Source organism: Rhipicephalus sanguineus, chromosome 9 (genome assembly GCF_013339695.2).
Source record: "Rhipicephalus sanguineus isolate Rsan-2018 chromosome 9, BIME_Rsan_1.4, whole genome shotgun sequence".
Classification (NCBI taxonomy): Eukaryota; Metazoa; Arthropoda; class Arachnida; order Ixodida; family Ixodidae; genus Rhipicephalus; species Rhipicephalus sanguineus.
The window spans coordinates 13,877,685-13,904,777 of NC_051184.2; the positions used below are offsets into that span (position 1 = coordinate 13,877,685).

Sequence of the window (27,093 nt, forward strand, 5' to 3'; positions counted from 1 at the left end):
TAAGATGAAAAATTCGTAAACAGGAGGTGTGTGCTGGAGCCAATGTTTCGACAAGCGGACTTCGTCGTCTTCAGGGGTGCAACTGCTGTTGCAGCCTTGAATTTTTCATCGCAGGCTTCCATCTTCCTCTGACTCCTGCCTTCCTTTTAACAAATCATAAGGTGTTCCAACTAATTACAAACAAAATTTGCTCACAACTACATTTGAAAAACTACCCATGACATCAGTGGGACAACTACTCAGATCTGTCACGTGTGTGATGTCGCTCACCCAGAGAAATGTGCCATGGGCAAAGGTGGCTAAAAGCTCTATTAGCAGCACTGGTGCGATCTGTATGAACGCACAAATTTAAAATCATATAGGTTACACACTTTACACAGAACGCTTAAATTGGTTTGCTAAGAATCCAAAGGAGTTGTGCCATCGCCTCAATGCATTTGTACAAAGTTGTCAAAATCATTTCAGGGTCCCTTTAATGCAGACTGGTGCACCTCCATGACGGATTCTCAAGTGCAGAGTGGCTCAGAAGCTTTTTAAAGATCTTATTTTATGGGAGCTGAAATATAAATCATTGGATTTCATAGCTGACAAATAAACGTTGGCCCATAAGGTAACCAAATAGAATGAATGCAGTCTAAACACATTTTCCTCTTAAGGTAAAGTTGAACAGAATCAATACTTGGATGTATTTTGTTGCTGATATGTATCTCTATAAATGTCGCACATAATTATTGGTGCTGTGTAACCTCTTTTTTTTTTTTGGCTCTCAGAATATTCATGTCATTACATAAAAACCTTATATATGCAAGTTGTTCCAATTACCACCCCATGTATAAGTTTGAATTCAGTTCTCTGGAACAAATTAAGATGGCCTGCAATTTTTTTATAAACGAGCAAATGGTTATATCGTGTGTAATGCGGAAGCTATAGTTCTTATAAATTTATCCTTTTGTAGATGAACGCAGTGGGGTCTGAAGAGAGAACGCCGCTCTCGGAACACACGGAGACAGTTCATGCCGTCGGGCGTGTACATACTTATTAACCTGCTTTTACATACGACGAGCTCGCCTGCCAAATCTAATACACAACTAGTAACACGCAATGTAACCTTATACAATGCAAATACAATACCCACAAAACATAACACACCCAAGACAGCGTAAGACACACAATGCACCGCGAATGCGGCGTCCCCGATGTTCGACTCACCATGGTATCGTCCCCCACGGACCCACCGTGGGAGATGTCCATCCGCGCATGCTACCAAACCCCAAAGAGCGTCGCTGCTGTTTTCTGTCCACCGGCCTAACCTCTCCTGCAGGTGGCGCTGCCGGCGCCACAGCGCTAACCCTAAGCCGCGCGAGCACAGCACCACTGCTCGCTCGGTGGCTGTTAAACTTAACTGCGACAAATACACGAGACACACGTGCGCCATAAGGTGCAAATGACTTTACAGGGGGTGATAGCACCCTCACAACGCTAATGATAAAAATAAAAATAAAAAATTCAGATGTGTCAAGCTTTCCTTCTAGTGATCATATATGCCTCTTGATATACATCTGAAACTCGATATAACGAAGCCAATCAGACTGACACATGAATTCACTACATCAAAACCTCATTGTCTTATATTCAATATTTAAGTCACTGACCAATTCTCTCAAAAGGCTACAGCAAAAATATTTCCATATAAGAGAGCAGGCCAAAAGGCTTGACTTTAATTACACTAGAAAATGAATTTTGCAGTACCCGAGAGCTGGCAAACACATACACGGTTTGTTGACGCACCATCACACTTCTTTTCACAGCGCTGTACAATAGGTGGAAAGCCGAAAGACATGCAGGTTTGACATATTGCGATAATCAGTGTGCCACAGTTGCTTGTCAAGGTAATCTCAGGTTCATTGTTGGTGCTCAACTGCTGACCCGCAAGGTCGCGGGATTGAATCCCGGCCGCATTTTCAATGGAGGCAAAAATGCTTAAGACCCGTGTGCTTAGATTTATTTAGGTGCACGTTAAAAAGCCACAGGTGGCCGAAATTTCCGGAGCCCTCTACTACGGCATCTCTCATAATCATATATCATGGTTTTGGGACGTTAAACCCACGCAATTATTATTATTATTTATGTTCACTGTGTCAGAATACAGCTCTTCACCAGTTGACGAACATATCAATGAAGCTCATTGGATGCCACAAACACAAGATATTATATTTTATGTGCTCTTAAATTTAGCATTTTTTTCCAAAGCAATAATTTTCAAACTTTGTTAATTTGAAAGCATGTTTTCAACTTGAAATAGTTCAAGAAAAATTACAACATCTCCCGCTAAAGGGAACCATGTGTGGATGCGAAGCAGCGGGGAGATCGTTCGCTTGAGCGGGAGATGGTGTAATATTTTTTTAGGAGCTGGCTCGCCAGGTTCTTCTGACAGCAAAATTTTTGTTGGTGACTTTTTTACTGTAATTTGTAGCTTTGGGTCTGGTAATCCCTAAGTTAAATCGTAAATGCTCTAGCGTATCGTATAACTAATGCTAGCGTAGTTAATTGTGACCATTTTAGCGTCACTTCAAAACGCCCGCCTAAAAACCACAAGAAACTAGCGACCCATGCGGGGAGCGTCAAAGACCACGTGCACTCAAGCTGTGGTGACGTAGAAAGCGCGGTTTTCAAATCGGGGCCCCGCGCGCGGTAGAGATTGAAAGTATGTGGGTGCCTCGGTATGGGTTAAACCTGTTAAGCGCGTGACCCCTCACGAAAACTACCTCGAGAGCAGCCCGACAACAAAGCGAGAGGGGTGCGGAACAATAGGCCTCGCCGGGTGCCAGTCGTCGTATTGTGCATGTGCGCCCCGCAAACGCACGCCGCACGCTTCGACACAGCAAAGAGAGTGAAAGCATGGCTGGCAGTCGGCTCCAAACACGACGTCATTGTCGACGTCATTGTTACTAGCGTATCGTCACTCGGGGTGATTTTTGTGCAATGTATCACACCGAACACGTAGCACTAGTGTCGATGTTGCAGGGCAGCCGATTTTTTGTTTTTTCTCCTACGCTGTTTGACATCGAATTAAAATAACTTCCACGCGACGGATGCCGTTCAAGTTTGGCCAAGAACACCTATGCATACCAAGCGATCGAATGATGGGCACATCTCGATCTTGAAATTTGATGTCAGTGCTCCTTTAAGCTGGGGCGAAGTCCCACACCGTAAGCTGTAGCCATCCATTCAAAGCGTCGTGGAACGCGAAGAGGAACGCTACGCGCGTCGTGTCTTCCCTCTAGCCTGGCCGTTAGTTCTCACAGGGCGAGCGGGGAACGCGGTGACATGCTTCTGACAACGGCCTGCCTCTCGTCATGGCTTTCCAGGCGTGGAAAGTAAACAGTCCTTAGAATGCAAAATATCGGGGGTCCTCACAGGCCCTTAGCCAGGAACTTTTTTCGGAGGGGGGGAGCACTTGCTCAAAACTTCGACTATCTAAGAAAAACACTTATTTTCATCATTTATTTTTGTTAAAAACACCTAATTCACCAAAATTTCAGAAGGGAGGGGGGCCCTAGACCCCCCCCCCCCTTGGCTACGGGGCTGAGTCCTCACATATGCCATTTTTCATCAGAAACCTGTACGGCCATGGTTCTGCACTTTAAGCAATGACGAGACAGGGCCGCCTAAGTAAAGGCCCCGCTTTAGGGAGGGTCCCTGCCCCCCCTGTGCACCCGCCTATGGAGATAACCTTTCTTATTGCGCACTAGCTAAAACCTCGACTCTCACTGAGACAAGGGAACAAGAAAGGCAGCACGCCCACCTTGGAGGCCACAGTAAACGAGGCTGCCAAATCTCGGGAAGTTGTAAGCGGATCCGCCCCTGCCCTCGGCACGTTCTTCAACGTCGCAGCGGAACAGGACTCGGTTCAGGTCGGACAGGGTGAGGGCCTTGAGGATGCTCGCAATGCTCTCTTCATTGGTGACATCAGCCGCGGCAGCACTAGATTCACGTGGGGCTGCCCCAATGTATCCCATATGAGTCAGGTGCCGGCGGAGGTATTGAATTGCAGCTATGCTCACCGGATGAGGGTTCACCCTGGGCAGAGAGATATTCAGTCCGTAGAAGGTAGAGTGGCATTTGCTTTTACTTATTACCAGCAAAGCTGTTTAAGCCAGCTGGAAGAACTTTGGCGTGTACAATGTGTGTACAAAAAACTATCATCAGCATGAATGGGTATGTGCCACAAAAATTGGGCAAATCCCACCACTCAACGCTGGTCCCTTAAAAATGAAGAAGGCAACAGACAGGTGGCAAACACCAATTAAGATTTTTAGACAGGTGTAACCAGCAACTGAGAAAAGCTTTAATAAACCATTTGGATTAACCCAGCGATAAACACCGTGACCGCATGTTTCAGCTTCACTGAAGCATCTCGACGGAGTGCTTCAGTGGTACGTACAAGAGAATACTAGGGAAGGCGAAAGGCAACGGCGGCTGCAAGAAGACCCCAAAGCTATGGAAGCCCTGCACGAACGACAACATGCCTACAGATTTTTGGGGTGCGAACATATCATTTTAGCAAGATGTTTCTGTCACTGGAGTTTGGACGTCCGTGTCACGTGTGCGACTGTCTGTGGTTTAACTCGAACCTCTCTGCGCTGAGAAGCAACCTAGGAACAACCTAGCATCACCTAGCTAAAGCCTAGCAACAACCTAGAAGCAACATAGAAACAACCAGATTAGACTTCAAAATCATCCAGCTTTGCTGTTTCAAGCCTTGCACGACTTAGTGCAAGCTTCGCCATTTTTTTAATTGAAAGATGCTTGGAATGTGTTGATAAGGCTAGAAACAGGGTTGTCATACTGCTTCCGGCCAGCAGCAGCAATCAGAAGCATATGAAGGAAAGAAGGAGAATAATTCTGCCCACCTAACTTTCTCTCTCCCCCACGCGCGTTTGCCTTCTCTTGGAATCTAGTGTGTTACTCCCGGCAGTTATCTTGCCTTCTCGCAACAAGCCCTGCCCATGCCCATTCTTGATTTGACCAAGACGTCCTTAACAGCCGTTCATTCCCTGACCCACTCTGCTCTCTTCTTGTTCGTTAATGTTACACCTATCATTTTCCTTTTCATCTTGCAGCGTTGCCCTCAATATAAGTTGAGCCCTTTTCATAATCCTCCAGGTTTCTGCACGGTAGATCAAGTTCCGGTGAGACGTAGCTGTTATATACCTTTTTCTTGAGGGATACTGGTAAACTACCACTCATCATCTGAGAATGCTTGCCAGATGCACTCCACCCTATCCTTGTTCTTCTAGTTACTTTGGCCTAATGGTTTGGATCTGTGGCCAAATCTGCCTAATGTAGACGTATTCTTTTACCACATCTAGTGCCTTGCTATCTATTGCAAAGTGTTGTTCCCTTCCAAGACTGTTGCACATAACTTTATCTTCCTGCGTATTAATCCTATTGTACTGCTTTCCCTGTCCACTTCAGTAATCATGAGTTCCCTGAGTTACTCAGCAAGGCAATGTCCTCAGCAAATTGCAGGTTACTAAGGTACTCTCCATTAACCTGTATCCCTAACTGTCCCCAATCGAGGGCTCAGAAAAGCGCCTGTAAGCACGCGGTGAATAGCATTAGAGAGTTCTTATGTCCCTGCCTTACACCCACATTTACTTGATGAGCTTGAGCATGTATACTTGCACATGTGACTAGTTTAAGAGTGCGCCTTTATCTGTCATCCAAGGTGGTCAAGCTCCTTCCGTCAGATCAACAGATTAGTTTCAGATGCAGTTTCCGTCTTTTCGGTGAATCGCGTGGGCCTCAAACATGTAGTGCGTGAGGCACTTCTTACAAGTCTTCAACAGAGTGGAATCTGGTTTGCAATTGTTGCAGGTAACATGTGCAATGCAAGATTGCTTCCTCGGCCAGTCTTGAGCGAGCTAGGAAGCTCCCTGAGGCAGTAATTAACACAACGCCCCATGTGTCCGATATACGAGAGGCCACAGGACCAAGGGACATTGTACACAACATCGCTGCGGCATTCCACAGATATTGTCACATGCTGCTTCCTGAAATCTTCAGTCATCACAAGAGACTGCAGTTGTGTCAGCATCTTATCTGTCGACCTCACGGATAAGGAGCTTGACTACCTTGGATAACAGGTAGAGGCTCATTCTTCATCTAACCACATGTGCATTCACATCAAGTGTATATGCTCTTTGTATTTTTGAATAACTTGTGTTGATAGTCTGTGCTCGTGTCTGGTGTCTTCCTTACCCCGTCTTTGCACAGTTCACGCAATGTTCAAATGTACCAACAAGCCCAGCTTAGCACCTTCTTCAGTTGTTGGAACCTCCACAATTGAACTACAGTACATGTTTACGTGGGAAGCAGCGCAAATTGGACAAGGCACGAAAAGGAACGAAGAAAGACAGGACGACCGCTGCACTCGCAACTAGTTTATTTCGAAGAAAACATAGTTAATATACATACATGCAGGTGTACCACGTGTGGCCATGACTTACATATTACAACGGTTTTTTCAATGATTTTCCAAAAAAGACACTTCGCTATCACTCAGAACTACGGATGGCTGGCTGATGCAGTCATTTTTTCTTTTTGCGATATGGAAAGCCTCGATCACTTCCCTGGTTAGCTGATCCTTGTGATTGGAAAGTATTATCGTTTCAGAGAACAGCGGCTTGCAACCACAATCCAAGCAATGCAGTCTAATGTGAGAATACGCATTATTTGTTAGTGATCTCTTGTGTTCAGACAGCCTTGTGTTAACGCAACGGCCAGTCTGACCGATGTACATCTTTCTACATGACAAAGGCAAACAATAAACTACTGCAGTCTTACACTCTACATACGGAGAAGCATGTTTAATGTTGCACTTAAAACGATCCTTTTTTGTCGACAATTTTCTATCTAGCTTGGCACATATTTTTCCGAGCTTGTTTGGCGCAGAAAACACAACATTTAAGCCGTACCTGCTGCCAACCTTCTTTAGATTGTGTGCTATTTTGTGCGCGTAGGGTATCGAGACGCATTTTTTCTTAGTTTCTTCAGGATCCCTGCCTTTTTTTGGCTGCGTTACACTAGTTGCGAGTGCAGCGGTCGTCCTGTCTTTCTTCGTTCCTTTTCGTGCCTTGTCCAATTTGCGCTGCTTCCCACGTAAACATGAACTATCACCAACTCGCCCAATTTTCAACTTTACTGAACTACAGTAGTGTGCATGTAAGCATGGCCAGAGCAGTTATGAAATGTCACTGACCATGACAAGTAATATGGAAAGTGAAATGCTGCCACTGCAAGTGCACCAAGAAGCAAAATGCAAGGAGAAGGAAAAAAACGCAGTTTTAAAGGTATTCTTAATCACCTTTACATGTAATCATTAAATGACCTCAATGTCAGAGCTTATTGCCTCACGAATCATTTGCTGCAAGAATTTCTCGAATCCACCAAGAATAAGTGGAGTTACAGGAATTTGTTGCACACTTTAAGCACTTCTTTCGTCCTGACGAGCGTGCTGGAAGCTATACAGGGAGGGGTGGCAAGGGGGAAGAAGATACATCAGCGTGCGTCATAACCTTGAGTGCGCATCATGAAATACGATTTCTCTCTCCCGCAGCAATTCCTCTGTTCATTAGTGTTGCCTTCGTGTTATTTTAGCACATTATAGAGCATGGCACCAGCACGTGGCAACACCCCGTGGCAAGAAACGTGTCTGATCCAAACACTGCTCCTGACTTATGTCTGCTATCAGCCAATAGCAGCGATCTGCTGTTTGATGACATACACATGGGCGTAGGCAGGGGGGTGCAAAAGGGGCACTTGCCCCCCTCAAGCCACAACGGCACTTGCCCCCCACCCAAGCTATGCCAGCTCTCTCTCCCCCCCTCCCCCAGTCGTGATATAACACGGGTTTGCACCCCCCCAAGGCAAAATCCTGCCGACGCCCATGGACATACACCTGGCACACTGCCCACCAGAGTGAGGACGGGGGCCTCTGTTTGAAGAGAGGGCACTTGTGAAAGAAGTGGCAACTTTGAGCTCCACTTGTGAACTCTATGTGTCAAACTTAGCACCATGAATATTTGGGCAAGCTGGCGATGAATGATGAACCACAGCGCAACTACGGAGACAAGGACGTCCTTTTTTGTCCTTTTTGTCCTTGTCTCGGTAGTTGCACTGTGGTTTATCTTGGCTGAACTGTTCACAGCAGTGTTTGCTGTTCGTAGAATGTGTTGTTTCACCAAGCCCGAATGGTGGTTCAGGACCCATTTAAGGTGCTCAGACCGCCTCTTCCACTGATTAAGCAAAACGGTGAGGGGCTCTTTAAGAGCCCCTTCCAAAGCGAGCAGGCAAGTCATTTTGTGCATAAATGTACCAAGAGCACATACATTATGTGTGGTTATACTGAAGTACTCTTTCCACTATAATACTCAAAAGTTGCTGCTAAAGGGAATTAAGCAATCTATTATTGCTAACTAGCAAGAAGCAGACAGGCAAAGTTAGACTGCAAAAGACAACATGGTACACCAAACATCGTCATATCAACATAGAAAGAAATGGTGAGATTGCCGAATAGAGTGACAGATGAGGAACACCACGCAGTGATAAAAATGAGCCAAAAAGATGTTACACCTACCTGAAAGCAATGACCGAACCTGGCGTGAAGGTGGTGAAGTCCAACTCTTGCACGTTCTGCTCACTCGCATCACTAAGGTCCACCATTTTGGATTCCACAAGAGAGAGATGCTCACGGATCTCGAGTTGGTAACCATTCATCCCTACAATGTACTCCTTGTTCTTCTCCTCCTTTGTTTTGTTGTCCACTTTGACAGTCTTTGCTTCAAAGATGACCTCCTCGATCACTCCAGGGATACACAGCGGCGGGATGCAACCGGTGTCGTTCGGGTTGGTAGGCAGCTGGAATGACGTACGGGCCACCAAGACCACTGACTGGTGCGTGGAAGCACTGTGTCGAGTGATGGCAATTGTGTTGGGGTCAACCTGGTCCACAAAAACTTGCGTGTAATCTTGTAGGCCAAGCTCGTAGTGGATCCGGTTCAGCGCTCGCTTGGCAGCAATGATTCCAGAGTGTAGGTGGACGCACGAAGGCTTTTCAGTTGGATTTGCTGACCAAACAGTGTACTGACGGAACTCATCAACAACATCAATGTGATGGGAAACAAGCTCATCATAACCACGGCTTGATCCTGTAGCACAGCATGCCATTGATACTACAGCAGCACTTGGAAGATAGTCGTACACTGAACGCTTCTCAAAAGGTGACGGGTTGTCATGTGTAATGTCCATGAAAAGTGCATGCGCAATGCATGGTTTAAGGAAACGGATCGGAGGAGGTATAAAGCTTCCCACAGGTTCACCCCCGTACCGGTACACAAGCCGGCCTAGCTCGTGAGCATTGGGAGCGCTCATGGCTTCTCGGATGAGTGAGCAGATTCCCAGTCGATTAACAAAAATGTTGTCCACTTCCTCCTTCGAGGTGAAGAGCTCAGCGATCACGTAGAGGTCTGGACGTACCAGCCGTGCTGCGTCGAGGACGTACTCTGCAAGCGGTAGTGGCGTGCTGTGGCAGTTGTCCAGGCGTATGCCGTGAAATATCTTTGCCGTCTCACAGACATAATCTTTCATGTACTGCCACAGGAAAGGGCAATCTTCAGGCGATTTGCCGTATCGAAGCTTGACACTGTCACCCCAGGCTATGAGTTCGCGCCGCAGGTACACATTTGACCCTGGCTCAGCGAAGTTTCGCAGTGGGTCATCGTTCATGACCCAGCCATTGTGTGCCATTACAAAGGCAGCTTTGTCACTGAAGATAAGCTTCTCAGCCACTTTCAGGTCCAGGACTGGAATATCAGTGTTGATCACAAAGTACCTGCAATTCATATAAAGTGCCAAGCTGAGTAACATCGCTTTTACACTGCTGTGTCCGTAGTACACAAGAATAATAAAAAACAGTATGGAGCAATGAAGACTAAAAGGTCTGCTAAAACTGCAATTACAGTATGGGTTCATGTTGACTACATAATGCAGACAGCATCGAAAGCACCATGCAGGGGTGGAAGCAGGCTTGAGTCTCTTGGAGCAGCTCAGGGAGCAGAAATAACGCTGATTTGGAGCAGCTTCAGAGCATCAAAAGGCGAGTTTCAGAGCGCTGCAAGTCTCTTTTGGGGCAGATTTCCAGGGTCAAACATCATTGTTAATTGCAATATTTCACTCCTGGTAAACACAAAAAACAATACTTCAAACGACTTTTATTCAACATTCAATACTGGACCAACCACACATTCAACAAATTAAAAAAAGTTTTGTTCCCATCATTAAAACATCTCTGCTGATAGAGCAATAACTAAGAGAAGACTAGAGATAAGTGATGCTTTGAATAGCTAAACCTGACTAGACTTCACACAAATGAAAAATGGATATTCTTGCTATATTACAACACCACCACTGGCACGAGCAACAGCCCAGAAAAACTGAGAAATAAGTGAACTAAGCTGAGAAAGAAGATAATAAAACACCACAGCTGACATGAGCAACAACTCAGAGAAGACTAGAGATAATCGAGATACTAATTATATAAAGTTCAATAATGAACAGACTACACCTTCAACGAATTAAAAAAAATATATTCCCATCATTAAAACATGACAGCTGACAGAGCAACAAAGACTAGAGATGAGAGGTGCTTTGAATACCTGACTAGGCTTCAGACAAATAAAAAAATGTTCATGTTATTACAACATCACAGCGAATGTGAGGAGCGACCCAGAGAAGACAAGCAAAATGTTCCCTTCTGAGCCTAACAATAAAAGTACACCCTAATTCCAAACCTAATGAGTGTAGAAAAAAAAAAACTTATGCTCCCATCATTAAAGGGCCACAGCTAAATTTGAGAAACTATGAGGAAACTAGAGAAAAGCAATGCACTGCATAATCAAACCCGACTACACGTTGGAGAAATTAAAAATAAATGTTTATGTTAATCAAACACAAATGCTGACATAGGTGACAGCTGAGAAGAAATAACTGAAATGTTCACTTTTGCCCCTTTTTTACGTGGCCTCCTTTGACTTTTTAGTTTCAAGAGCAGGGTCCATCTCTGTGATGCATCCAAGAACTGACAGAAGTTGGGAGTTCACATCACTCAGTAGCACATTTCCTGTCTCAACATTTCACAAATAGTAATTCAATGCCACATCTGCGCAGACAACTTGTGCACTGGCCAGAAATGACTTAAGGGAGGTTAGATGAAACTGCAGAATAGCTTTTTCATCCTTAAGGTTCCTCGCCTCGCCATCTTCTGCCAATAGCTCCTCGCTTTTCAACTTGAGCAATGCTGAGGGTTCTTCCCTTTTGTAACAAATATGTTTTGGGCTCATTTCAATTAAGATGGCTACGTGCCCCACATGCCATTTTGTATTCACTCCAGCTAACTCAGTTGCAAGTTATGCTGATACTCATTGCACAAATTAATGTCCATTTTCATCAAATTATTGCTGTTAGCAAGCTTTTACACGGTAGAAGATATGCCTACGATATCCAACATGTCTTGCAATGCTGTCTCTAAATCTAAAGCAAAGGTGTGATCAGACTGTATGTTCATCACAAACAGTGTTGTACATTCTGATATGACGTATTCGTATGATATCATATACTCACATGATATGACATACTCGCATGATATCAGTGTTTCATCATTAAAAGCAGATTCTGGTTGTCGTATCACAAGCTTATCATTATGTTACAAGTTCTAGACCAGTTGACTTACATTCTACCACCTCCACGCCCATCCCTGCGCATAGGCCACCCACTGTCCTCATCCCTTTTTCATTGCGCAGCAAAAGACTGGAACAGCCTTCCCTACCACGTCGCTGCTATGACTGCCTCATATGCTTTCATGGAAGAACTAGGTAACCGGATTTCTGTGAAATAATATAGCGGACAACTTTCTGTATTACAGTGTACTTGTGGGCTAGTTGGTTGATCATTACAGCATATGGCAGTGCACACCATGTGAAAATACAAACACTGAAAAACAAAGGAACAACTCAAGCGCATGGCAGAATGGCGAGGTTAGCTGGTGTAGAACTCGTATCAGCGTTTGTTATCTTTGCATTTCTTTTTTGTTCTGTATTACTTATTTACACCAACCCTTTATGTAATACTCTGCCAGGGGTCTTTAAGGAAATAAAGTGAGATGAAAGGAAATTCTCATACATATGCAAATACCAGCAAGTATTCTGGAATATATGGTTGGACAACTATAAGCATTGGACAAATTTGCACATGGGGTCAGATTCTATGGTTGACAACTGAGCTCACTGCTATCATTGTAAATTGAGTGCTGCTTGGCCTCCCTAGCACAAGTTTGCTGAGAGTTCTTGCCATAACTACGACAGGACAGTATTGAGTGCCTTTTCTAGGGGAGCATTTGTATCGAAGGGGAGATGATATCACTTGGGTTTCCTCAGAAACAATGGCCAGCACTGCTTACCTTGCCACTAAAGGATTCTTGGCAGAGACTTCAGTCTTCTTGGGTCCGTCATCCTGAACACGGAGGTAGCGACAACCGCGTATGATGTTCTCCACCGCTGCTTGAAGATGGCTGTGCAGTGAGTTCCACTCGGTGCCATTTAAGTGCTCCAGGTAGCGCCTGAACTCGACACAACACTTGTCGATCTGAAAACACCCACTTGCAAGTGAGAGCTTGGCGCGTGGAAGACTGCATGAGCAAGCACCTAGTGTCCCGACAGCCACTCGACACTTTCAACAGAGCGCAAAAACACCATTTGAAATGTGGCACAAAGAAAACTAAATAGAAAAACATGGAGGACGCCTACGCTTCAATTTTTATTAAGAGTGGAACGGGATGACAGTTCCAGCCTCGTTAGCATTGCACTTGCTACGCTTTGCTTCTCGGTGTACACCGCAAGGAAATCAACGCGTATGCACGTGACATTTGCCGTAGTAAGCTCTCCCAGGGTGCCTATTGCAAGTGCCATTGGGAAGTAGCCAGTATGCCGTTATTCGCCATTTTGCGAAGCATCTCTGTAAGCCGTGCACCTACGTAGCTCCACCCATTGTTGATGCTGTGGCTAATGATGATGATGATGGTAATGTGAATTGTGAGCCGTTTGTAATGCAGAGCTTTAAACCCCTCACACAATTCACATGTCTAGCGCAATTCTACGCCTCTGCCATGCAAAATTACATCCGTTAACACGACTACTCGCCCGACGTGACACCTGTATAAGATATTTTTCTAAAGTGGTTTCAAGCACTGGCATGGCTCTGCGATAGAACGCTTGACTACCATGCAGAATACCTAGAATCATTTCCGGCTCAAACCTCAATTTTTATTCTCTGCATCCATCAAGATTTTTTGCTCACAGACAATGCCGTCGACACTGACGCCACATTTTCTGCGACACGGGACTTTTGACGCTATTGCATAATAGCTCAGCCATAAGTATGGTACTCTTTCTGTCCTTTTTATTTTCTCCCATTGAGTTTTCTTCGTGCTAGTACCACATTTCAAGCTTTAACCTTCTGCTGAATTACAGTAAACTCGCGATAATTTAAACTCTGATCGTTCAAACTTTCGGTTAACTGGACCAAATTTCAAATTTCTTGTTGGCCCAGTATGTCTTCAAAGTATTTGAAAGTCGCTTCATTCAAACTGCTCCACCGTATTAATTCGGTTAATTCATACTTTTGGCTTGTCCTAGCCAGAAAATATGTGCATTAACAATCCCGTGTTGATCAAGGAAGAAAGCGAAAAAAGCCCGAGACGGTCTGGCCTTGATCTGTCACGTGCATGACGCTTAAGTCACTTTCACCGATGCAGTGATGTCTGGCAAAAAAGCTTACTAAGATTGGGAAGGAGGTACTAACTGTCACTGGACACAACACATTTTGTCCCTTAATCACACACACATTCACGCCTTGTGTATTAACGAGTACCAGTATGATCGTGCTGAATTTTCCTGTTCTGAATTTATTGTTTCCTGATTTTCCTGTTTGCACTATAGTACGTGCAAACAATATGATGTGTGGTCCCAGTGGCACCAAGCATCCTTTTTTATGAAGTGCACGCACCACACACGTATCATTTTCACTGCAAGGAGATGAATATCTAAATGGCCAGTCCCATCGTACCAGATCGGGAGCATCGGGGCTATGAGGATCCCAGTTGCGATTGAAGATCTGCAAAGCCTTGTTCATGTCGATGGTGGATCCGTTGCGCCGGTACTCAGGATCACGCAAGATTTTCAGGCTGCCACCGTCAGGCACGGGACCAGTGTTTGGTTGCCCCTTGTCTGGAAAAGAGTGACATTTGTTGAAAAAATAAGGCTTCAAATAGTGCCCCATGTGAAGATTGTTATATTTTGCCCAGCTTTAGTACATACTAAACCACAACTATATGACAAGAAACTTCTAGCAACACAGAAAAAAGTCACAGTTTCGCCGCAACGGCAAAGCAATGAATGCGATGGCAACAAATTGGAATGTAACGCGAAGAACGGAAAGCAGCTCGAAATTTCCAGCGCGTCGCTCAAGCGCAACGGACGCACGAAAAGAACACACACAGGACGAGTGCGAACTATCAAGTGTCACAGCTTGACAGTTAAAGCGCGCTGCTCACAAATAAAGAAGGCATGAAACGAACGCACAGGTATACACAGGACGAGCGCAAACTAACAATTGTCCCAGTTGTTACTTATTTCTGTTTGAACAGCACGCTCGTTTCGCAAACACTGCGCTGCAGCGCGTGAAGTGACCTTCGTATGCTCTGTAACTTCAGCGCGGACATCGCAGTGAAAGCACACGACAGACAACCCCCCTCCCCCCCCCCCCTTCACACACACACGAGATAAGTGCGCGCATCGCTACGAGCAGGGACTACCTTTAAAGCACACCCCTCGCACACTTCCCGCCATCTCGCTGGTGAGCAAGAAAGCATGCTGAAGTCAACGGTGTATATAAATAGCTCGCCGTTAGCACCGTGAAGACGTACTTATGGTGGCCTAGCCATCTAACGCTGCGCGCTGTGCAGCGAGAGGTTGCCCGTTCGATTCCATGCGTCGGAAAGTGTTTTTCTGAATTATTTTTCATTTTTGCCTTTCATACACACACACACACATACACATATACAGGATATGACGGCGACGGCAACGCCGACGGCAAAAACCAGCCGAGGGTGTCCATATAATTGCTATCACAATAATAAGAGATTAACTCAAACTAACGATGTGTAATGCTGTAGGCGTCCATGCAAGGTCACCTCTTCGTGCACTGTACACGCATGCAACATACACCAGAGTGGCCAGCTGTTCTTGTTTCAGCATTACACATTTCTTGTTTTTTTCTTAGTCCTTGAGTAGTCACGTGCACTGTTGCAGCCATCACCAACTCACCCAATTTCCCATTTTTCTGCTGTTAGTTATGTACCGTGAAGTTGACTTCTAGTCGCGCTGTGAGTATATGGACGCCATTTCTTTAACCTCTTCAGGCCACAGGACGACACTTGCCGGTGGCATCCAAACACACCATTTTGTGCACAGTGACCTGTGCTCTTTTTATTTGTAACAAGCTGCAGGCCCAAGTAAGGGCCTGAGTATTAGGGGCATAGGTAGCGTACAAAGTGAAAAGATACATTAATTCAAAAACAAATGAACAATAAGACTGAGCAATAATACAATTCTGAATGAGCAGATTTAAAACAAAGTGCAAAAATAAAGGAAAGACTAAACAATGTCATCAATATGCAACAATGTTGAAGGAGCAGACTATAATTGCTCATTTAGATAGTATACAAAAGGTAGGCAAAACACATTTAACCTAATTGTTCAAAGTCAGCAATACTGGATCGGTGTGCTTTGGGTACCAGACTTAAGTTACAGGGAAAGAAAGAGTACTTGAAAAGGTTAGTTCTCGTGTTCGTATATAAGGAGTTAGATTCAGCATGGCGATGCTTTGTTCGGCATGGCTTTAAAAACAACAGTTTTGGCTAGGAGAAGCATGGCAATTTTTCAGGAAGAAAATTAATTTAAGTCTATGAATGTTCTGTTGTAATAGCAATGTTTGCATGCTATGAGTTAGCATTAGGTTGGTTGGGGAGTCAGTTGAGCAGTATTTGGGAAAAATGGATCCTACCGGTTTGCACTGTACTATTTATTTCCAGGGCATCAGTGTTATGTTTCATGAAAGGATCCCACAAAATACAGGGTCTGTTTGTAAAGTAACAAGACTGGATCTGGTAGAACTAATTTATTGATCTGACCGGTACATATTATTTAGAATCTTCAATATAGTTTGCATGGGCATCGATACACCGATTATGTGATTTACATGCTGCAAAGGATCCCTGAAAGTCAGCTGCCGTGACCTCTTTCAGAGACACTATGACAGCTCGTTGGATGGCGGGAACACCGTCGAAATGGTGACCTTCGTGGCTGCGCTTGAGATTCGGGAACAGAAAGAAGTCTGCCGGGCTCACATTAGGGCTGTATCAGGGCTGCATCAACAATGTAATCACGTTGTAATTGCATTGTAATTGGTGTATTGATTCAAGAATTTGTTGATCCAATCGGTACATACCTAAATGGCACTGATCGGATCAAGTTCTTTTTACCACACCCAGTCTCATGACTTTATGGACAGACCCTGTACATGCATATTCTAGTCTAGGATACATGAGTGAGTAATAAGCTGTTAAACGAGTGTAACCTGCTTTAATTTATGCCTGAGAGAGCAAAGTTTTCGAGATGTCAACCTACAAGTGACTCACTCTGGCCTCTGTCTTGCTGTGCATGCACATGCATGGTTATGTGCTTTCTGGCACTTATATGCATTGCTATAAGAAAAATCGGCAGCATCTTACACTCTCACATGGTGATCACTACCTGCAGGATTAGCCCACCTTTGATTAAGTGTCGATGTCATGTGATGATGTCACGTCGATGACATCACAGACCACAGACGACGTCATCCTGGAGCCATCGGTGACCACCACTTCGTGTTGTCTCTTTCGGTGTCCTGTGTGCTCTTACCTTTGCTAATCGTGAATCACCAAGTGGCCTACACCCACTCACCTAAACCATGTGGTACTTCTGGGACTATTCGTGTTGACACCGATGGTTAACTTTTCGCATATCCTTAGGCATCTGAGGCTTTCACCTTAACAAAGCAGTTGTTAGCACCAGTGCTTGTCTCGTTTCTACCTTGTGGTCTGTTCTGGTTTGCGCTGAAATTCTCACCTTAAAGGGGCCCTCGAACACTTTTGAAGCACCTATTTATTACTTGCAGGCTGTGTCAACTGATGGCTGGTGATAATGTTAGCATAGGTCAAAGCACCGATATCACATGGTTTAGTAATTTAATTATGCAATAAAGTCACTACAACGCTGCCAATTGCATCAGCAGTAAAAACAGTATAAATGCATGCGTATTCAATAAACCGTTTCATTAGAAGCACAGGTGTGCATTCTTTATTGTTAGCGGCTCTTCCGCTGCCATCTTGAATTTAGGTCCGCGTCCGAGCAAGGGCCCCCATCCAAATCTTGTCTGATTATCTTTCACTGTGGGGGGGGGGGGGTGCTTTACGGTATACGAAAGGCTTCTCTCTTTTTCCTCGTGCACATTTGCGAGCTGCCTCGTTTCACAAGTGCAGTACGCTCTCGATTGTTCTTGAAGCGGTGCACGTAATCCCCTTCGTTGAATTGATGTCGCTGCACCCTTGTAGTTCTTTGGGTGGCTGCACCAAACGACCCGCAAGACAACTGTGCAGTCCCGGGTTGCTCGACTGGTAGTGGCAACCGTGTTTCACCCCCCTTTTAATTCCACAAATTCCCTTCTCAGAATAAGAGGAGGGAGTGTATTGAAGCTCGTTGTGAGGAATGGGGGGCAGAGCCTTGCTGCTTCGAAGCGGTAGCGCCCGCTCGCATTCTGACACGCCAGGGAAGCTCATTTCTAACAGCCTTCCTGTGTAAGTAAAACAGTATGGTCAGGCACCATGCTGTTTGCTACAATGGCAACAGCGTCAACCATACATTGCACAGAACAGGCAACAATGGTTACACAGGAGCTTTCAGCTCATTCCTTTGGTGCCAAGTCTGTGGCGAGTAAAATGTGGTCATGTGACCCCACGCAGATCAAATTGAGGGAATAATAATAATATCGGGGGTTTAACATCCCAAAACCACGATATGATTATGAGGGACGCCGTAGTGGAGAGCTCCGGAAATTTCGACCACCTGGGGTTCTTTAACGTGCACCTAAATCTAAGGACACGGGCCTCAGACATTTTCGCCTCCATCGAAAATGCAGCCGCCACGGCTGGGATTCGATCCCGTGACCTTCGGGTCGGCAGTCGAGTGCCATAACCACTAGATTATCGTGGCGTGGCCAAATTGAGGGACGGCTTTCTTTTTCGTGTTTTGAAAGTTCCAGGCCAAATAACTTTGGACTGTGTGCCCCTATCACTGCCATTCTTGCTGAATTAACCTGTTCAACCTTCAGGCTACTCCACCCGCAAGTAAATAATGGGGTGTTGAAAAATGTTGGAGGGTCCCTTTAAAATTGCATTCTGTTTAAATGGCAGCAAAATAAACCACTTACTATATATCTGCACAGTAACACCAAACAGTAAGAGACAGCAATAAAACGAGTGCTTTTTCGCCCTAAGAAAACAATGGACCCTTTGAGTATATCTTGTCTACAAATGATAACTGCGATCCATTGCAAAGCCTTCCCTCTACCACTTTTAAGTCCAAAATGAGACTAGTAATACTGACAATACCAGGATGACCCCATACTCACTGGCAGCCAAGCTGTGCCATAAACATATCTGGTTAAGCATTTCTTTTCCATTGTCTTACAGTATATTGATTCTGCCTACCAATGACCTTCTTCCTGAAGGTGTCAACAAGGCTGTCCACATTGATGGTGAAGAACTCGTGCAGCTGCATCAGTGGGAGCCAGTTCAGGTCAAATACGCGTCTCAGTGCCTGAAACACAACAAGGTGTACATACTGCATTCCTTGGGTGCTTAATTCTTTCACTACTGGCCTTGGGCCACTGACACAAACCAACAGTTTTTCTACCCTGTAAAGCAAATACTTGTTCTTTACCATAAGAGATGTTATCAAATATATAGAATACTCATGAATTGAAACGCAAGAATTTATAGCTAAGGGGGTTGCATGCATACTCTTGTTTGCACAGTCTTCAGTTCGTGTCATACTGGTGTAATTTAGACTGGAACGCTTACATCAGAGCTAAGAATTAGAGATAAGGATAAATACACATAAAATCGGTAAGCTTAATCAAAATCAATCAAGAAGGAGGGGACTCACGTACATCAAGGTGCTCCTCACGTGTGATGGATGCGGGGATTCCCTCGGACTGCCACTTGCCCTTGGAGATCTCGAGGCCGAAACAGTAGATGGCAACATCCAGCAGGAAGGCTGGCTTGAGGTGCGGTGAATTCTTGAGATTGTACGCACACTCGGGGTGCTCTCTGAGCCAGGGAGTCTCGTTGGCCGTATGGTTTAACACAACATCGGTCAATGACAACACCTGACAAGACAATACAGAAGGTGCATCACCACTTTTGCATTTGCACACATGTGACCTCTGTCAATGAAAATTGGGGGAAAAATGTTGCGGAACACCATTAGAGTGACAAAACGGCATTGTAAAAAGTTTTAAAATGCTCTCCAGAAGACGCAAACACAAGCAGTGATGCTTGTGTTGCATCTTTTTGATGCTGCTTCATCAATAGCACCTCCTCTTACCCCGAGATTACAGTGGCATCAGTACTCACTTTCCATTCGTCACACATCATGGTGACCAGTTTCTCCATGTCCTTCATGTCGTACGTGCGATCTGGCGTGCTGAACATGGGGTTCAGCCTGCGATGGTTGCGCAGAGAGTAGGAGGATCGCGATGCCCCTAGCTCCTGGATGGGCGTGAAGTGGACAAAGTTGTAGCCACTCTCGCGGCTCACTTCCAGCTTGTTCTTCCAGCCATCGAAGGAACCCAGGCACTTGGTCAGCACTGTCTGGCACTGGATGCAGTCCAGCGGCAGCACTTCCCGATCCTTGCCACGCCGAAGCACGGGATCGACGAGAAAGTAGCCCGACCCTGCTTGTTCGCGTCTGCGTAGACCGCATCATGGGCCCGTAAGTTTCAGTTTTGCCAAACAGATACGACTGACCTTCAAACATAGTCGTGGAGTCACAACCAGAGTTCTTCAATCGTACGAGTTGCAAAACTGCCCATAGGCTCAATGTATGAAAACCTGGACGTGCCATTGGCCAAAAGCGCAAAGGTCTGCTGATTGCAGCCCTACCTGTGCACGGAAAAACAAGCTAATAAATTATATTTTTTTGCGTTGTGTTGTATAAGCCCGCAAGCAAAGCCGTATTGATGAAGCAAGTAGCATGTTTACATTTTTACATTTTGCAGATGACACTGCCGCCACAGAACTTTTTTACCTTTCTTGAATGTAATTTTCTTAATTCAACGCAACTCGTGCAAGGACCATGATGACTGCACAGTCGTGGAGATGTGGTGGGTTTTCTGTCGTCACTCCAACGTGGCACTTCAGTTTGCTTTGTAACCCACCGCAAAGGTCTAGTGGTTATGGTGCTGAACGGCTGACCCGAAGGTCGTGGGATCAAATTCTGGCCGCAGTGGCCGCAATTCGATAGAGGCGAAATGCTAGAGGCCCACAAGCCTAGATTTAGGTGAACATTAAAGAACCCCGGGTGGTCGGAATTTCCAGAGCCCTCCACTACAGTATCTATAATAATCATAGTGCGATTCTGGGAACGTAAAACCACATGAATTATTATTATTATTATCCAAAAATTCGTCCATGGGCATGTCCGGATTCCAGAACGGAGTTTTGCAACTAGTATGATTGAAGAACTGTGGTCAGAATGACCCAGGCAAATAGACATCAAGGTGTCACCAGCTCTGATAGAATGTGTACGAGATAGAGAAGCACAGAACATGCATGCATGCCTTCAGGGGTGCTCTGCGACACAAATTAAGTACGTCGTATTCATAGCTTATTCTGGTATTGCGTAATGAGGCAATACCAAAGTAGTTATTTGACCACAGAAACCACCTTCTGCTCAGACCCCAGTGACACACTACAGCAATTTTCGGCATTGGAAGGGATGTTTGGTAATGTGACAATAACTTCAGTGGCTGCACATTCTGAATGGCTTGACACGCCTAGTTGCATGTAACATTTGTATGGTCTCAGCTAGGCCACGCTATTGTGACATAAAAAGTACAACAATGTTCCTTATACTTGATCAGACACAAAAGAATTTTTGTTTTTGGTTATCATATTGTTGCGGTGAAAAGAACAAGGAAGCTGGCTCAGATTAGAAGATGACGATGCCTCGCACCACCGCTTGGGCACCAGCTACATTTATTGTAAACACACCAACTTTGCACTCGTGTGCCTGCTTTCTTCGTACAACATTCTGATGGACGTGCTGAGTACCAGTATGGAACTACACAGCGGACGTCACCTGCCTGACGCCCCGATGGCACACCCGCCGTCAACGTCCATGCCAGCGGTCTTCCTCACCCAACCGCGGGACCCTGGGCCATTTTGTGGCACAGATAAGACTGATGTTGAGGAGTGGCTAACCCTGTACGAGAGAGTGAGCGACAGCTGCAGGTGGGACCCGACCCTCAAGCTAGCGAACCTGATATTTCATCTTAAGGGAACTGTGCAGCAATGGTATGACATGCATGAAGCTGACCTAATGAGCTGGCATCTCTGTAAACAGAAAATGCGAGATCTGTTTGGCAGACCAGCCGGTCGTCAGCTGGCCGCAAAGAAAGAACTTGTGGGCCACGCTCAGACGTCAACAGAATCATATGTCGTCTACATACAAGATGTGCAGTCTCTCTGCCGCAAAGCTGACGACGGCATGACCGAGGCAGACAAGATCGGGCACATATTAAAAGGTATTACCGACGATGCCTTTAACCTCCTAATGTGCAAAGATTGCCCAACAGTGGATGAAATCACCAAAGAGTGTCGGTGCTTTGAACAGGCAAAGGGCCGTCGAGTTGCTGAAGCGTACGACAGATTGCCGAATGCCGCCGCGACTTCTTCATGCGAAGACCCACCATGGCTCGTCCAACTGACAGCACCTGAAGACATCACGTGTCTTATTCACCGTGAGCTTGAGGCCATGTCTCCGGCTCCAGTTCATTCAGACTTCAGGGACAACATGCCATCCATGTCCCTCATACAAGCTGTCATTTGGGAAGCAATCGCAAGTTTGGACATGCCATCACTCTGCTCGGTCCGTCACACAAACACTTATCAGGTTCCCCCGGCCACTCGCAGCCAGACGCAATGTTTTCTTCCGCCTCGCCGCAATCCAGCCAAGTGGCGCACTGTGGACGATCGACCCATCTGCTTTAATTGTTCCCATATTGGACACATTGCCCGTCACTGCCACAGCCGCTTCCTTAGTGGTAGTCTCCTAGTCAATACCACCAGCCGCCGGACAGTCATACTTTCTCACCCTACACACCGACTCGGAGAATCAACGTCGACAGTGTCCCGCCAAGGTCCAGCCGCTACCCGTCTCCGCAAGGTTGTCACTCACGTTCACCTCTCATTCACCGCTTCTCATCCCCATCCACAACTGGCCGCTTCACTTCGGGAAACTAGGCGGAGCAGCTCCCAGAGGTGACGCTGCAACTACGACCCGGCCTTCAAATCCTCTACCGATCCTGCCTACATGCAAAAACCTACTGGACGTGGAGGTTGATGGTGTTCATGTCACATTTTTTGTCGACACAGGGGCACAGCTTTCGGTTATGAGCGCTGCTCTTCGCCAAAGACTCTGGAAGGTTCCGACCCCCGCCGCGATGAGCACAGTACGAGTCGACGATGGTGGCACTGCACCTGTTCTTGGAACGTGTACAGCATGTGTACACTGTGTTGGTGGCCACTACACCATTGTTTTATTTACTGTACTCAGCATAGACTTTCTTTCGAAGCATTCAGCTCAAATTGACTGCTCCGAAGGAGTTGTATAGCTGGATCTGCCATTCTTCGCCAACGCCGCAACTTGTGCATCACCCTGTTTATGTTCTGCTGAGTTCACTCGCCTGTCCCCACAAGTTGGTACACCTGTTCTCCTGATGCCCTGCCCTTCCGTCCCAGATGGCGACTATGTCGTGTCGCCGCTCACTGACGTGGTTTTGACGCCAAATATTGCCCTGCCAAGCACCATAATCCAAATAATTGAGAATCGGGCTTGCATCCCAGTCGTCAATTTTGGATTTTCTACACACGTGCTTCTACATGGCACAGCCATGGCACATATGGGAGATGATGAGATCTCTTCTTTGGCCACTGAATCCCTCTCCAGTACCAGCACACCTTTGTCGCCTATTACTTCGTCTTCGTCAACTGCAAACAACATTTGTAGGATGATTGCCCCTGACCTTCCTGCAGAAGAAACAACAGCTCTTTGTCACCTGCTGTCACCTTATCGAGATATCTTTGACTTGAACGACCGCCCTCTCGGACAGACCATCTGTTGTCACCCATCGCATCAACACTGGTGACGCAAGCCCCATTTGTAGAAGACCATATCGCGTCTCCGCTGCGGAAAGGGCCAACATACAAAAAGAAGTCAACAAGATGATGGACAGGCACATCATTGAACCATCAAGTAGCCTGTGGGCATCCCTGGTGGTCTTAGTAAAGAAAAAAGACAACTCTTGGTGCTTCTGCATCAACTACCGTCACCTCAACCGGATAACAAAAAAAGATGTGTATCCACTGCCCTGCATAGATGATGCCCTTGACTGCCTTCATGTATCCAACTATTTTTCTTCAGTTGATCTCCGTTCAGGCTATTGGCAGATTAGTATTGACCGGGGATGGGCGAATATTTGGACGTTTTGAATTCGCTTCAATACGATTTATATTATTCGAAATTTCGAAGTATTCGAAATGAACGAATATATGTATGTATTCATACTGAAATGTTGAAAGGCATGTATGTATGACCGCACATAACCCCCTGTAAAGGTGGTTTCACTGCAGCGTCGGGTTGCTGTACCGTGAAACCACCCTGCCAGGAGAAATCTGCACTGCCACGAAGCCACACTTCAAGGTTAAGTGTACATATTTTTTTTTAATTTAACGGCGTGTTATATGGGCTTATATGCGCTAAGTATAGTAATTTTTAACTTGTAACGTATTGTACCACTTATAACCTGCACCCTACTGCTATTCAAATTTTTATCCCCCCCCCCCCCATTCAAGGTTTCTTCCACTTCATTTCAAACCAAAAAAGTGACATTCACTCATACCTAGTTCCAATTCTTAAAAATATTGTGCAAGGGTCATGACGAAAATGCTCATTTTTCTTAATAATATGTGGTGAGTACTATTCAAACTATTCGATTCGAAATTATTCGACCAAATCACCATTCGCTTCGGATTCGCTTCGAACCTCAAATTTACTATTTGCCCATTCCTAGCGTTGACGAGATGGACTGCGAAAAAACAGCTTTCGTAACACCAGATGGTTTATACCAGTTCAAAGTCATGCCTTTTGGATTGTGCAATGCACCAGCTACATTAGAGCACATGGACTCTCTTTTGCATGGCTTGAAGTTGTCAACGTGTCTCTGTTACCTGAACGATACGATCGTCTTTTCGTCGACTTTTGAAAGCCACCTACAGCGTCTCAGAACTATCCTATCTGTGTTTCGTGCTGCTAGCCTTCAGCTGAATTCATCTAAATGCCACTTCAGTCGCTGCGAAATTACCGTGCTCGGACATCTCTTAAACGCTGCAGGAATCCAACCTGATCCAGAGAAAGTTCGCGCTGTGCAAAATTGTCCTATTCCTTCTTCAACGTAAGATGTCCGCAGTTTTATGGGATAATGCTCTTACTTTTGTCGCTTTGTAAAAAAATTTGCCGACATCGCTCGTCCTCTGACTGACCTTCTTAAGAAGGATACCTCTTTGATCTGGGGACCACACCAAGAGCAAGCATTCTCTACCCTTATTGAGTGGCTTACAAGTTCCCCGATTCTCTCACACTTTTACCCTTCCGCGCCCACTGTAGTACGCACTGACGCGAGTGGTCGTGGCATCGGCGCTGTCCTCGCTCAGCATCAACAGGGCCACGACCGTGTCATTGCCTACGCGAGCCACCTTCTCTCCACGCCCGAACAATTACTCGATAACTGAGCGAGAATGCCTTGTGCTCATTTGGGCTGTCGCGAAATTTTGACCATACCTGTTTGGTCGTACCTTCCGCGTTTTAAATGATCACCACGCACTCTGTTGGCTCTCCTCTTTGAAGGACCCAACTGGATGATTTGCACGTTGGGCATTGCGTCTGCAAGAGTATGACTTCTCCAGAGTGCATAAATATGGACGCATGCAGAACGACGCTGACTGCCTTTTACAGCGAAAGCTGTTATGAGATCATTTCACCGGCCGTTTTTGGCGCCGTAGTTGTCCGCCGCCGCCGCCGCCGCCGCCGGTGTCCGTAACCAGTATCGCTCGAAATAAGAAAAAATTTCCGGGATGGAACGAGGTTCGAACCTGGGCCCTCTGCGTGGGAGCCCAGTATTCAACCTCTGAGCCATGCCGGTGCTTGAATTTGCTTTGCAAAAAGGTCCTATACAGGCTTCATGTCGGGAAGGAACCACACTAGCATATGCAATATAGCGTGGTATAATAGTAAAATAAGCACCAAGCGTCGCACAACGCGAATTCTGTAACCAGGCGTCACACAATGCGAATTGCGCAACGAGTAGGTTGTTGAATGCTTCCAACCCATTACAAAGGGCTCTGCCATAATTCTTCATCGTCATCAGGCACAGCATCAACAAAGTGCGCATAATGCCTTACATGCGTTTAGCAGGTACTAATGCTCTCCGTAGAATGACGAAAAATGGCACAGTGCCTGCTGCCCTACTTCTCAAAAATTACAATGATTTCTAGCGTAGTGGGTTCCTCGCAAGTGCACTTGTATTGATTGCCAAGGAAGCCCATAAGCTCATGATCCACTTCCTCGGGGTCTCAGTAAAATTAAAATGATTTATAGCGCAGTGGGTTCCTCGCAAGTGAACTTGTATTGGTTGCCAAGGAAGCCCATAAGCGCCTGATCCATTTCCTCGGGGTCTCAGTGAAGTTCTTCGCCCCCCCCCCCCCCCCCCCGCCCCGTCTCTCTCCCACGTCAACGTATGGTATACAGCATGACGGGAGAAGGAAATAGCGACCGGGCGTCACCCAATGCAAATTACATAACTGGTGGGTCGTTTAAAGCTTCCAACCCATTACAAAGGGCTGAGCCATAATTCTTCATCGTCATCAGTCGTCGCGTCAACAAAGTGCACATAATGCCTTACAGACGTGTAGCTGGTGCCTCGCTTCTCCGCAGAATGACGAATAATGGCTTAGAAGGTGCTTCCCAACTTCACAAAAATTGTGATTTATGGCGTAGTGGGTACCTTTCTAGTGTACTTGTATTGTCGCCCCAAGAGAGCTTAAAACGGGCTCTAGAAACGCCGCTCTTCCAGCTTTCGCTGTGACTGTGCTGCGGTTTCAGCGCAGGCCTGGCGTTTTTTTTCGCAATCCCATGGATCAACCTGACGACACCGATGCCGACGTAAACATCTGTACTCTGTCCCTATCCGGCTTTCTCCACATGGGTGACGAGCAACAACAGGACCCTGTTTTTCAGAACCTTATGGACCGCCTAAGCTACGCGCCCACCGACCTTTCTCCACGAATGTTCGCCTTGCGTGATGGAATTTTATACCGCCGCAACGCTCAGTCCCACAGCCCTGAGCTGCTACTACACTCAAACCTCGTTATAACGAACACGGATATAACGAATTATCGGTTATAACGAAGTAAATGAAGAATAGTTTTGTCATAGCTACAGTGTTAAAAATAAACGTTTATAACGAATTTTCGGATATAACGAAGTTATTTTCGTGGCAGATGAGACTTTGTTATAATGAGGTTTGAGTGTAGTCGTTCTT

The 27,093-nt window shown here is 45.8% G+C and overlaps 1 protein-coding gene across 1 annotated transcript in view; it reads right to left on the reverse strand.

The window, feature by feature from the left end:
- Positions 1 to 27,093, reverse strand: part of LOC119404628 (glycogen debranching enzyme) — an 87,185-nt gene that overhangs the window by 51,377 nt on the left and 8,715 nt on the right. Inside the window, exons 4-10 of the mRNA XM_037671199.2 lie at positions 19,850 to 20,183; positions 19,384 to 19,602; positions 18,923 to 19,031; positions 14,182 to 14,342; positions 12,518 to 12,702; positions 8,642 to 9,895; positions 3,806 to 4,080 (exon numbers count right to left, since the gene is read on the reverse strand). Coding sequence (XP_037527127.1) covers positions 3,806 to 4,080; positions 8,642 to 9,895; positions 12,518 to 12,702; positions 14,182 to 14,342; positions 18,923 to 19,031; positions 19,384 to 19,602; positions 19,850 to 20,183 — 2,537 coding nt within the window. The remainder of the gene's footprint in view (positions 1 to 3,805; positions 4,081 to 8,641; positions 9,896 to 12,517; positions 12,703 to 14,181; positions 14,343 to 18,922; positions 19,032 to 19,383; positions 19,603 to 19,849; positions 20,184 to 27,093) is intronic.